Source organism: Fukomys damarensis, unplaced genomic scaffold, assembly GCF_012274545.1.
Source record: "Fukomys damarensis isolate Sample0158 unplaced genomic scaffold, DMR_v1.0_HiC HiC_scaffold_12, whole genome shotgun sequence".
Classification (NCBI taxonomy): domain Eukaryota; kingdom Metazoa; phylum Chordata; class Mammalia; order Rodentia; family Bathyergidae; genus Fukomys; species Fukomys damarensis.
In genome coordinates this window covers 42558304-42572177 of record NW_022900924.1, presented here as the reverse complement: position 1 = coordinate 42572177, position 13874 = coordinate 42558304, and the positions used below count along the sequence as shown (strand labels likewise).

The window sequence follows — 13874 nt, the reverse complement described above, 5'->3', positions numbered from 1 at the left end:
TGCCTATAAAGGGGGACCAAAATAAACATGTTTTACATAAAACTCTTTGGTTCATTAGTTTTATCAGTACCTGCCTTTTACCAAATTCCCTGGAAAGACTGATTTTTACAGGGAAAACACAAACATGAACGATTCCTCCTTTCCTTCAGCCCCCAAGATTTCGAGAGTCGTGAATTATTATTATTATTATTATTATTTTTTTTGGTACCGGGGATCAAACTCAGGACCTAGCGCTTGTGAGGCAGGTGGCGGCACCACGGAGCTAAATCCCTGGCCTGTGAATTAATTAATTGATTTTCCTGGTACTGGGGACTGAATTCAGGACCTTGCTCTTGACAGGCAGGCGCGGTGCCCCTGACTTACATCCTGGCCCTTGAGTAGTAAATTTTAAAAACTTCCAGCTCTTCACTATGTTAGTGGCCTCGGTCCCTCCCTATCGAGTCTCAAGCTTATCAGACAAGCTCAGTCCCCCCAGCTCCTGCAGCGGAAGTGACGTCAGCCTGGGAACTACACTGGAGAGCAGGCTTTTCCCCAATGGCACGGTTTGCCTCACCCTAATTTCCTACCCGGGGGAGCGCCAGGGTTGGGCTGGCGCTGGGAGCCTTCAGGCACCAGAGCCTCAGACTCAAGGAGAGCAGTAAGAACATCAGGCCCTGAATTCCCCTGCTCTGCCCCGCAGCTGCGGAGGACTCGGTGCCAGTCCTTATCTGCAGGCCCAGCGCCTTCTGACAGGCGAGGCAAGCACTCGGGGCACAGACCCGAGACCACTGGGCGACCAGCGGTGACACACGGAGCCTACTCTACTTCCGGGACAGGAGGAAGTTACTCATCAGTGTGTACTTTCCAAAGAATTTGAAAGAAAAAACGCAAAAGGGGAAGCTTTTCGGTGACTACTGCTCACAGAAGCAAGTTTTATAACGTGAACATGAGTACTAGAAAACTACTGAAGGTTTGTAAAACCCAGTATTATGTTCATAAATAAATAAAAGGAAATCCTCTTAAAATTACAAGATATCCTTTCTTTAAAAAAGGAGTTAAGTTTTGAACAATAGAGCAGGAAGGGCACGTCAGTGGGTGTCACTGAGTGGCTGATTTTGGTGCTGGGACTGAGCTCAGGGCCTCACGCATACTATGTAAGCCTCTACCATGAGTTACATTCTTGGTCTTATTTATTTAAAAAAAATTTTTTTTTTAAAGTAAGTGGGGCTGTGTATACCAATAGCCCAGCGGTAGAGTGCCTGCTTAGTACGTGCAAGGCCCTGGATCTGATGCCCAGCACCAGGGAGAAAAAGCTCTCCTTTGTGGCTGCAGTGGTCAAGCCGAGCGGCCCCGTGGAGGCCGGCGGGCCGCCTGTGGTCCTTCACCTGTGTCAGTGGTCAGTTCATCTGATGGACATGCGCGCTGTTACTGCAGAGGTGACGTGGGACCACTGACTCATTTCAGTGTTTTCTTTAAGACAGTCTTAGTACGTGGTCCAGGGTGGCTCTAACGTGTGCTGGGATTTCAGGCGTGTGCTACCAGGCCTGGCTGTCCTAGTGTACATGTACGCTTCAGAAGACATTCCACGAGAAAGCAAATTCCTGCTATCCTTTATCTCTTAAAGTATCCTGAATATTTCCGCACTGCTTCCTCTGTGGAACATGTGACAGTGAGTGTACACATTGTATATACTGTACCGTCCCTCTCCTGTATTTCCAGAGTAACAGATCTTCTGAAACCTAACACTGGAATATCCAAGAAGGGAAGTACGTAGCCTGGAGTACTGGGATAGATAATGTAACACCCTGCACTGTTTAAGGACAAATGGCCTAGCAAGCCAACAGCATACGCGCAAACACAGGCGAAGTCTTAATTGTCACTCTATCGTTCTCTGTCTACCAGCCCAAGCCTTTAAGAGTTGTACAATGAATCTCCAAAAAGGACTTACATCCCTAAGGGACAATTTGGCAAAACTTCATTTAACTTTTCTTCTAATTTTTATTTTATATTATGATCATTATATGCTACAGATAATCATTCTTAAACTAATGATCATTCCAGGTCTTAAAAACATTACTTTTTTTTTGGTACCAGGGATCAAACTCAGGTCCTTGCGTTTGCAAGGCAGGTGGCAGAACCACTGAGCTAAATCCCTGGCCCCTAAAAACAATGCTTTTGACAAAACAAATGACAACACAAATTTGAGATGGAAATTAAGTTTTGAGATGCAAGGAGTTAACTAGACCAACATGTGCCTGACTAGTCATGCTTAGCATTTTAATTCATTGCTGCTAAAAGTTTAGTATTTAGACTTTCTCACTGTCCACAGTCACACCTGACAGCACACCTGTAAAGGCACTCACTCTGCAGAGCCCACCTCAGATTAACACTCTAACCGCTCTAACCGGGAAACAGCAAGATCCCTATCAGAAATCCTTTACCCTCAAGTTTAGTTTACAGAAAGGCAGGAGTAATTCTAAGTTGGTCACAAAGAGGGGCTCTCCTCTTATTATTGATCTAATTAACCATATTTTGATTTGTATAATTAAAACTATTTGCAATGTATAAATACTGTCCAAACTTGCTTTTTATTGATATAGCTGAACTTTACAACATTGTCATAAAATACTAATATAAACAGAGCCTTCAGAAAGAGGTAAAAACCAAATGTATATTAGCCAGGCTAAAGCATGCAAAAGAGCCAATGATGAAGATATTAAATTAATATGATAAAGATCTCTAATTCACCCACTATAGGTTCTTTACATTTGGGCAAAAAATCAGTAAACATCACTTTGAAATCTGGTGCACAGACCTGACTTCTGACTTCTGCCCAGGACAGACCCTTTACACACACAGCTCACTGGTGGAGGCACAGCAGGCTTAGAGAAACCTGCTACGGCCATCAATTCACTACCCACACTGCAGTCAGCGAGGGGAGATGCATTCTCCTAGTTTGCTCTGTGACTTTAAAACGCACTAATGGATTAGCAATACAAATCACCCAGGTACCAAAATTCCTTAATATTCACATTCACTTTTCCCATGAAAAGCTTTAAATATAACTCTAATAAAAAAATAGAGTTCTCAAGGCAAACTTTCAGCACAATTTACAGAAGCAGATTTAAATAGAAGAAAATAACCAATCTAACCCTAAAAAATACACATTAAGTAGGAGTGATCTCAGCGACCTCAGCAACATGCTGAAATGCATTAGGAGTCCCATGTGCGCAGGGACAACCCAGACAAAAAGAACGAAACTGTCTTTATTCACCATTCTTGACATGTTCATATTCAAATTAAGGGAAGAGGAAAGGGGTTCATGTTAATGCTTTTTTTGCAGTGGGTCTGAACCACTCCAGAGATTTCGCAGTGACTTCAGGGCTAGAGTGGTCATTTACAGGATGATCAGCCCTGAATTAGAGGAAAGGAGGTGAAACTGCTCTACAAGTACTACTGCCCTTTAGCAAGTAGATGAGTCCATTGTGGAGAGAGTCAGGACGCTCCTGTCGCTGGTACAGAAAGGATCCGAGGCGCTCCACGATCTAGAGTAATAATAAGAGAAAGGTTTGGCTCACCAGGGCCTGTGTTTTAATTGAGAAAAAAAAGCTGAGTCTTAAAATTTAGGACTGAAATACATTCGAGTCTTAAAATAATCACTGGTTCATTTTTAAGCTAAAGAGAAATTCTTCACATTAGCATCGAATGCCCATTCTATTTACATTTTACAAAAACTTGGGAAAATTATGCCCTAGTTACCATGTAAAAATATTAGCCAAAATCCAGACATTCTTTAGCATTGAAACATTATCTGGAGGTAGTAAAGCATGAGATGCTTTTAAAATCTTAGTAATCCAAAATGAAGTGCTATTTGGACATAAACACATTCAGTTTTACTGAAAAGCAACTAGGCTGTATGGTGACATTACAGAAAACCCCCTCCCAAAATTCCCACTTACAAAAGCCTTGGGATGAAATAGCACGTTCACATTATTGGTCACACTTTTTTCAGTTACAAAATTCTCCGCTGGATGTTTCAGCCTCATTAGCGTGAATGAAGTAAATGCCTTACTCAAAGATATCAAAGACACTTGCAGGGCACTAGCATTTTCACTCAATTAAGAAAAAGCGATTCTTTACTGGTTTGGAAAAGTTAACTACTTATCCGAGTGACAAGGCCCTTAAGCAATTCAGTATATATAGCTGTAAATTTAAATTAGCTTGAATTAATTTAAACTAAAACAACTCATGACCAAAAAAGTAGCCCGCCACGCTTAAAACAGTCCAACTGTTACTAAGGACAGTATTAGGGTCACCAATGAAAAAGGTGGCTTTTATTAGATTAACAGTACTTAGCAATAAATATGTTTCATGTAACTTCTGCCAGGGCGGACACCTTCCCTGAAGAGGTGTGAGAAAGAGGCTGGCATTCAGAAGGGCCCCACGGGTCTTTACCAAGTATCTTCTGTATTTTTAGAGACTGTACGGGGAAGGTAAGTTTGAATCAATGAAGTAAGCAGTCACTGTGAAGTTTGGAATCTAGCAACATTACAGACTTGGCTAAACAATCAGCAGCTGCACTAGTTCTCTGATTTTTAGTGGCTTCCAGGAAGTCCTGAACACCATCTACCTCAGGTTAAGAAGGGCTGTTCACTTCTCTCTCTGGCACCTGGAACTGTGTCTGGCACGCATTAGGCACCCAGTAGTTGTAGAATAAATGAATGAGAAAAGAATATGGAGATTTCTTACACAGTAAATATTTATGGGGGGAACTATGTTTTCAACTGGAACTTGTTAACAGCCTAATTATCTGTAGTCAAATGTCAAATTCCAAACTACCAATATTTCATATTAGTTTTTTCCTTTTCCAACCATTGCTTACACTGAAGAAAGCTTATCAGATTTTCCTTTATGTCTTATCTTTTCAAAGGACACATGCAAACTGAATGCTGAACATCACTTTTGACAGAGTATTAAACACCTGAACTGCATATTAACGTCTATTTAGGGGCCGGGGATTTAGCTCAGTGGTTCTTCCGCCTGCCTTGTAAGCACAGGGACCTGAGTTCAATCCCTGGTACCAAAAAACAAAACAAAACAAACTCCTATTTAAAAGGTCATTTTGATTAGAAAATGTAACTCTTAGCGCAACACATATACAGAATCATACTCGCTGAAATGCAGCTCCTCAGGGTACCACACGGCACAGCCTTCTGAAGCTGAGTTTGCAGTATGGCGTACTCCTTTGGTAACATCAACTCATAAAATAGAAGTAAAATTTTTGTGACTAGATAAGACTTAGCAGAGAAATCTGTCATATAAAATCCCTACTGTAGTTCTCAAGTGATGCCCATTCCTTTTGTATGTCAAAGGAACAAGCAGCCAAGGGCTTCTACATCATGTAACAGAGGTCACAGACTTATCCCATCCTCACCTTAGACATGAAACAGAAATGCAGAATAGAAGCTGCTTGAAAATCCAAAAGGAAACGCCAAACATATTTCACAAATACAGTTTTCTGCAGAAAACAAACTCCTACATACCAAGATGACTGTTTAACTATAATGTTCATATAGCCCTTTGAAAAGCACCAAGTAGCTCTGTATATTGTATGATTTTTATCCCCTAAAAAACTAACAGGAACAGATCTGAAAAGACTTTAGCTTCACCTAAAGAAAAAGAAAACTGATAAGTCATTATGAGTATAACCTGAAATGTTGGACAGTGCTGCAAAGGCATTTATAACCTGTCAAATAAAATATTAATTACGGTTAGACATTTTATTAGAAAAAAAAATCTTAGAAAAGAACTGGTGTACTTTTTTTTTTGGAACCGGGGATCGAACTTGGGCCCTTGTGCTTGCGAGGCAGGCGGCGGAACCACTGAGCCACATCCCCGGCCCTGGTACACTTCTGAGTGAAGAGAAATACAGATGGTAAGAGCCGCCTTTGGGACTCGCTGGTCAGTGCAGTGATGCCCGGGGATACAGGGTCTTAAAATTAGTCTAGGTTTTAAATAAGTCATTAGCGAAGATGTACATTGTCATTAAAAAGTAATTTATATTGAAGTAGAAATTTACAAAATTCTGTAGAAGCTCTGTATAGTATCGTAGTCTGTTTCCCATTTTGGTCTGTGTGGGAAAACTGTGTTATTAGCTAAAACAGGGTAAGTTAGATCCTTCTGGAACATCTTTGGAGAAACTCAGTAGCCTAGGTACATGACAGAGCTACATTTTTATAGTGTATTTTATAATACAACTGTATAAGATATAACAAAGTCCCAATAAATTTAACCTCACAATAACCCTTCTATGTAGGATGAAATGACTAAGAAATGATATCACAGCATTACGTAAATATTTTGGACCCCATGTTATAACGAGATCAGAGTAAATGGGGACTGAAACCATAGGCATTACATTAACATAAAAATGGTATTTATCAATTCAGTTGTACCATAAAGACATGGCCAGAGCCAAAGGTAAAGTGACAGCCGAGAGTTCACCGGTAAAAGCCACCCACATTTCAATACACGAATGATATCACAGTCATCACTTTTTAAAAACACTCACAAAGCTCACTAAGCATCGAAACAATGTTTTTGCCAACAGGTAAAAGTAGTGTTCTCCCCACCCCTGTTCCTTGCCTCTAGGAAGGGAGCTTTTCTAAGCAACGGCACAGAGAGGCGCTGCCCATATGGCGCCGTGGGGAGGATGGGACTCCTATCTCTGAAGCCGTCATGACCCTCAGGGACCCCGGGAAATGCTGCTCTCACCTTTGTGACTCTGATATCATTCGCGCGACCAACACCAAGCGCAGAGAACGTGATTGCTTATTCCATAGTTCCCCATAATAAGGATACACACTTGGGGCAAACACACGGAGACAGAGGAAGGAATGAACCCATTCCACCTGTGAATGATTTTTAAATGGTATTTACCAAAAATTGTCTTTTCTGATTATTATTCATAAAAGCTGTGATAAATCTAATTCAAGAAATAGACTTGGGAGGTGACATAACTGCTAAGGTTCTTCTGATCCATAATTTACTTAACACCAAGTAAAAGAAACTTAAAAAAATCACAATTAATTTCAAAACTACATTACAGACATAAAGAAGGGTCAGGAAACAGAAATACAGCCTTGTGTGTTTAACCTTGAATGACCAGTTGGGAAATATACATGAAGAATAAGAAAAGCAAAGACATCTGACTTTACTGTGCATGGAGATTACTTTGTAAAGACAAAGCAAAGGAGAAATCAGCAGAAAATGAAGCGGCAGTAGGATTTTAAAAAGGAAGTTATACAAACCAAGAAAAAAAATACCACATACACACGCCTATTCACCACATTTGAGTGATTATAAAACAGAATTTCTTTGTTCATGGGATGACGTCTCTTCTGAGGTGCTTTTTCTTCCTTTGTAAGTGAAAGAGCCCCACCCAAAGCCACAAGGTGAAATCTACCGTCAGTCAGAGGGCTAACGAACAGGAGACTTCCTGCTTCAGTTGGTAAAACCAGCTGCTGATTTACTGGGCATCTAGAGCTGCAGGCTCCTCCTGTTCCAGTTTACAGGACGGTCACCTGCAGCAAAGGCTACTTAGAGAAAAGTCACACCTGCTGACGTGGGTGGGGCCACACCTCTCTAGAGCTCGTTCCAGCATTCTTCTAACAGAGGCGCACGCCGCTTCTCCTTCTGGGAAACAGCACGCGGAGTCCACGCACTTGACACCTGAATTTGTTTCAGTAAGCTGGAAGGGTTAAAGCAGAAAAGAATTAGTTATGGACAGCTTTAGATTGCTAAACGGTACTGAAATAATGACACCCAGCACTTTACAGCCAAAAGTAATGTGTACAGACGTTATGTGTTTTCTATGATAGGGAAATGTATGAGGCTTTCACAGAAATACAGTTATACAAAAATAGAAAGCATCTTCTATCCTGACTGCAAGTCTTGCGAAGGATCTTAGTCTTTTCTCATGGTCAGACTGGTTTATGTCACCTATTCAAACTCAGTGAGTTCTAATTCTTCTTGGAGTTTCTGTTTATGTGAAATGCTCCTGCAGTCACAATAAAGATGTCCAGCAATGGAGAAGTGTAGAGATACGAACTGTATGGAAAGCTGAGAGGTAACAACCCGGCAGAACCCGATCTTCAAGACAAAGAACAGCGGCAAACACTTGATGCAGTGTTTACTATGAGCTATTCGAGACACTATACATTTATCTATGTCACAGTTATTTCTGATAAAAGTATTATTACTGTATTGGTCACTTTAAATGGCTAAGCAACTATTAAGTGTCATCCACGTTTATAATCAGCTTGTGTTTAAAAGTAAGCTGGTGGCACATGGATGAAATTTGTTAAACAACCTTGCAACTAGTACTATTAAAGTTGAATTAATCTCTCAAATATGCAAGATTTATACTGATTCATGCCTAAAAAGCCTGGCAAGATAACATGATTCTACTACTAACAATTTTATTTTATTTTATTTTATTTTTTTGGTTTTTTGAGACAGGGTCTCACTCTGTAGTTGAGACTGACCTGGAACTCACTGTGTAGCCCAGGCTGTTCTCCAACTCACAGCGATCCTCCTGCCTCAGCCTCCTGAATGCTGGGGTTACAGGCGTGCGCCACCACGCCCAGCTACTACTAACAATTTTAACTGTGTTTCAATGAAGAAATACCAATGATGTGAGCACATCTCAATGAATCCCAACCCTTGTCTTGCTACTCGAGTGCTTTTACATTTTGCAAGGGTTGTCATTTTAAAAAACAAGCCTAAATCATTTTCCTTTACATATTTAACACCCTACCTAACAAATCTTTGGAAGAATGAATTCAGGGGGGTTCTGTTCCAGAGGTTGGGAATCCCCTCTGTCCACGGCGACAGAGGAAGCGGGGAGAGAGGCTCACAGTGGACAGGCGCATGGTGGGAGGGAAGCGACCCAGCTTCGCAGTGTGAGGGACTGGAGGGGGCCTTTGAGGTCCACCCTCGGAGCAGCGTGGGATGCAGCACCAGCACTGCAGGGTTTGCCGAGCAGCGAGGAAGAATGAAACCTTATGTGTTATTTAAAATACGTTCAGTTTAGGACTGTGTAGGGCACTGTTTCTTAAACTGATTTGCGAGATGTTTACAAACATCTCGCTTAAAACAAAAAGCTCTAAGGCCAACTGAGTTTGGGAAACACTGATGAACAGACCATGGCTGCTCGATGAGAGGAGCCTGAGCTCCGTGATTCTCCAGACTGTCTGCAAGACCCCTCTCATGTCCACGCACCAGGAAACACTGATCTCCTCCAGAAGGGGCGTGAACACGAGAGGGTGTCCCTACGCAGAAGGCTGTCCCGGGAAGTGCTGCTCCAGTTTAGGAAGCTTCCCTACTCCTTTCACTCTGAGCTGTCACTCTCTGTGTTCTATTCCGCTCCTTGTCAGCATCACTTCTGAAGTGGGACAAACACTTAAATCCAGCTTCTGTATCTGCCGAGCAAGGCACTGTGCCAGTACTTACTGGCGAGGGCAGCCCTGCCTCGACCTCAGTAAAGGGAACACAGAGGTGGGAGAAATTCAAGCCCCAAACTCTCTACGGAGCCTCTATCCTACCTTCCTATACCATGGTCTGAGAGGGCCTACTCAGCAAAGACAAGGGAAAGCTCAAACCCAGATGTCGTTGGCACTAGGGGGAGAGCATGAAAGATCTAACGAAAAAAGATGGCATTTCAAATACATGTTGGAGGGTGGTGGATTTCAGTAGCTGGAGACGGGCAGAAGGGCAGGCCAGGTTGGAGGAGGGGTGCGTCACTGTGTGGGGGCACAGGTACTGTGTGCAGCATAAGCTTAGCCTCGGCCTGAGGGAGAGTTGTTACTCGTCCCGTTACACAAAAGCTGCTGCTTCAAGTGTGACCACTGGCTCGATGCTGATCTGTCAATCTGATCCACAAAGTAAGCGTTTCTGGTCTGTGAGAATAAGAGTTCAGAGAAATTTATAGCACTTTTACCGAATAATATGACAGAACTGCTAAATCTCAAAATAATTTTAAAACTGGGATTTACTGTATATTTTTAACATTTTCATTTTCCTAATTAAAAAAAATTTCTTTGAGGCAGGGTCTCTCTTTGTAGCCCAAGCTGGCCTCGAACTCACAGCGATCCTCCTGACTCAGCCTCCCAAGCGCTGGAATTATAGGCATGCGCCACTCCACATCCATTTGTATTGTATTCATAAAAGTACTGGTCCACGATGGACAGGAAATTACAAACAAGGAAACAACAGACTGCCCCTTCGGCACATTTATCCGAGGACTACTGAGCTAGACCAGAGATGGGAGAGGGCAAGGGTCTTCTCTGTACTTGTTAGTTTAATGACATGTGTTTTGCTTGTAGCTGCTGCTCAAAAGATTGAAAGGGATGAAGTGAAGATGTGACCCAGGTCACAGCCCTGGGTGTCCATGGGTCTGCACCTGCACTTTAGGTCATTTTCTTGCTTTGCATTCACTGTAATACTTAAGGGCAAGTATTAAAACATGAACAACCCAAGGGAGAGAGTAAACCCTATGCAATGTCAAATACATTACAAAGAAATGACTCTTCAGATTAGCTTCTGACCTAGACAAAACCTATTATTTCCTTTTCTTTTCCTAAGTAGGAAAAACAAACAAACAAACAAACAAAAACCAACAATCCAGCTGCTCTGAAAATGATAAAAGCTGGCTAAGCGTGTTTCTGGAAAGCTCTCTACAGAAAATGCTGTACTGATTTCTAGCAAACATCCAAGCACTACCGCTTTCCCACACACACATCTTTCATTTCAGTACCCATGACCTGGGAGCTCGGCCAGAGAACACGCAGCCATGGCTGCCAGGAGGACTGGGGTGAACATTTACTCTTGTTTTACTCAAGGAAAGGGGAGGGAATCATAGCACTTTGGGAAAAGACTAGTTGTAAACACTACAAAAGAAAAGGGAAAAACGCAAACTAATGAGAGAGAGCCTACTTGGTAGCAACAAGAACATACATTTTATCAGAAATTTTACCTGTTGCCAAGCCTCACTCTCTAGGACTCTTGCTTCCCAGGACAACCACAAGGAGGGCTGCCACACAAACGTCCATGGAAGTGAACACGACTATGTATGGCCAAAGGAAATGGTCATTATCTTTACAGAACTTGCCTTCGGAAATAAATCTAAGCCCACTGGTTTCTTATTTGTTTGTTTTGAGACAGGGTCTCGCTATGTAGTTCAGGCTGGCCTTGAACTCACTGTGTAGCCCAGGCTGGTCCTGCCTCAGCCTCCCCAGACGTGGGATTATAGGCGTGTACCGCCATGCCAGGCAATGATGGCAAACACTCAGTTCCTTTTGTTGCTTACCAAAAATATTACAAATGTTAGAAAATTGTCTTACATTTTTACCTATGCCACTCCTATGACACCAAATAAAGTCTCCGTAGTGTTAGATAAGAACTATAAAACTATCAACTGTATTAGTATGTTTTTCCCTTGGAACTGTTTTATATACTGGATGATCAGTGTAAACACCTGGTCTAGTCCTAAACAATTACTTGGAAAGATGCCTTCAACTCTAATTACAAAAAAAAAAAGACAAAAAACATAGTTTGGGTTTGCCGAAATGTTTTTCTTTTCAATGTGAAATCAAAAGTCATCAAGTATTATAGTGAGTTGCAACTCTGGCTGAGGATTATACACTCCCTACAGCAAGCCAGCAGAGGCTGCTAGCAGGGCCTGGGCGAGCGTCTGGACTGAGGGCCTCTCCAGAGAGTGCTCTCTAATTCCCTTCCTCTTCCCTCCTGAGATACAACAAACAATGCGAAATGCTGAAACTCTGAAAGACAAAGACAGCTTAAATATTTCCTTACTGTCTTTTCGGGCTTTCTAGAGAGCAGGAGGTTTCTGCATATGTTGCCTAAATTCAACAATGAAAATAAATACAATTGTATTTGGTAAGTTGATTTAAAAATTTTTTAAAAAAATTTTTATTTTATTTTAGGGCTTATCCATAGTCACATGGTAGGCTGGACTCCCTTTATCTTTTGCTTTTTTTTTTTTGTTGTTGTTGTTTTTTTTTTCGGTACTGGGGATTGAACTCTGGTCCCTGCGCTTGCAAGACAGGCCACCGAACCGCTGAGCTAAATCCCTGGCCCAGGACTCCCTTTATCTTAATGATGCACTTATTCACCTGATTATGTAAATAACATATGACTAGGAATTTACAGTTGCAGTAAAAAGAGTATCAGTATCTGCGAAAAATTAAGTCCTCCCAACTGAATGGTGAGAGTAAATGGTTATCTGGATAGCTGGCAAGGGAGAACATTCACTTGTTATTCCTTACAAAATTAACCATCAGTGGTAGAATTTTTTATTCTACATAATTACTAACCATTGAATATTCCACATATCCTAATGAGGTTTAGTACTGATTACAGTGGATTCCTCAAAAGAGTAATGAAGCCATTATCAATTCATATTTTTATTACAGATACAACTCGGGAAAATGTATTAAAACTAGGGAAAGTTTATTAAAAGAACTAAGTTTGTTAAATATCAATTAATAGACAATTACTAAGTCTAAGCACTCATTCGAATATTTAGCTCAAGAAGTAGACGTAGATAAGTAACTTGGTGTCTACCTACATTATGATGTATAAACTGACACACAATTTCAAAGGGAGTAATTTCTTGAATGTAAGACAACAGGTTGTGAGAATACCTTACTAGGTTAGAATATGAGGTGAGGAATGATTTATTACTGAAACTTCAAAGGAAGATCAGTAAGCTATTCAGGGATAGACAATATGAAAATGTGAAGACCACAACAAAGGAAAAGAACTGAACCAAGAGCGCATGAGAGAGGGTGAAGGACACAGTGAAGGAAGCGGACAGGGACAGTCAGGCCACCCCACGGCGAGCCCCGGCAAGGCCCCGCGCAGTACTACCTAGTGTGCCAATAGCTGTCCTGCCGGCTGCAAGCCTCAGCTAGCAGGTGCCCACTGTCCTCCCCTCTGTGCTGGCATTCAGCAAATTCATATGCTGAGCTGACTGAACCCTTATCTTCTTCCATCTAGAAGAAGAGAAAAGCAACAAATCTTGTATTACAGAAAGATACTCTGACAGTACCTAGGTGTAGAATCAAACTAGTAAGTTGGGTCCACAAACTGTGAAGCACAAGTGAACATTCACACAACAGCATGTGCACTGTGACAAACGGGACCTTAAAGGAGCTTCTTAAGGGGGACACAAGAAAGCGCACAAAGCCAGGAGTCCTCAGTACACGAAACTCTTACGAAGCACACAGCCAAGTCAGAACCAAGTTTCTGTTACAAAATTCAATTTCTTCTATGAAATTCATCGCTACTAAGATTCAGGCTTCTCACTGCCAAAGCACACCCAATTCCTTGTCTCTCCTGCTGCTGTCTCAGCAGAGTCTGCGCTTGCTGGATTTCAGCAGAGCACAAGTATCAGACGCATGAACAAGGGGCTTGGATTACTTGTTAACAAAATTAAATTATCTTTAATCTGAGATATATTTTTAGTGACGGTCAATAACTAATACGAATCTAGGTTGGTTTTTTTTTTTTTTAGTATTTGGGCTAGAGACCTAAGGAAGTTTAATCCAAACATGTGCTATAGCCATCTTTATTTTTAACCTTTTTTCAGTTATGAGAAAAGGTTCCTATAATAAAAAGATTTTGCTTCATTTATGTTTTCTCCATTTTAGGTTGGACCAATAACAAGTTCTATAAAAATATAATGCTGTCTTTCTTACATTAAAACACACACACACACACAGTAGAACTCCCTGGTTTCGTGAGTATTTTAAGTTTATATGATGCTTATCTATAATAAAGGAAAGGAAAATACTCAAAAGCAGCTGTATCAG

The 13874-nt window shown here is 41.4% G+C and overlaps 1 protein-coding gene across 1 annotated transcript in view; it reads right to left on the bottom strand.

The window, feature by feature from the left end:
- Positions 1–1408: 1408 nt before the first annotated feature.
- Atp11b (ATPase phospholipid transporting 11B (putative)) overlaps positions 1409–13874 on the bottom strand; it is an 82806-nt gene continuing 70340 nt past the window's right edge. The window contains exons 29-30 of the mRNA XM_010624540.2: positions 7596–7729; positions 1409–3524 (exon numbers count right to left, since the gene is read on the bottom strand). Of these exons, the coding sequence (XP_010622842.1) occupies positions 3443–3524; positions 7596–7729 (216 nt within the window). The 3' untranslated portion in view covers positions 1409–3442. The remainder of the gene's footprint in view (positions 3525–7595; positions 7730–13874) is intronic.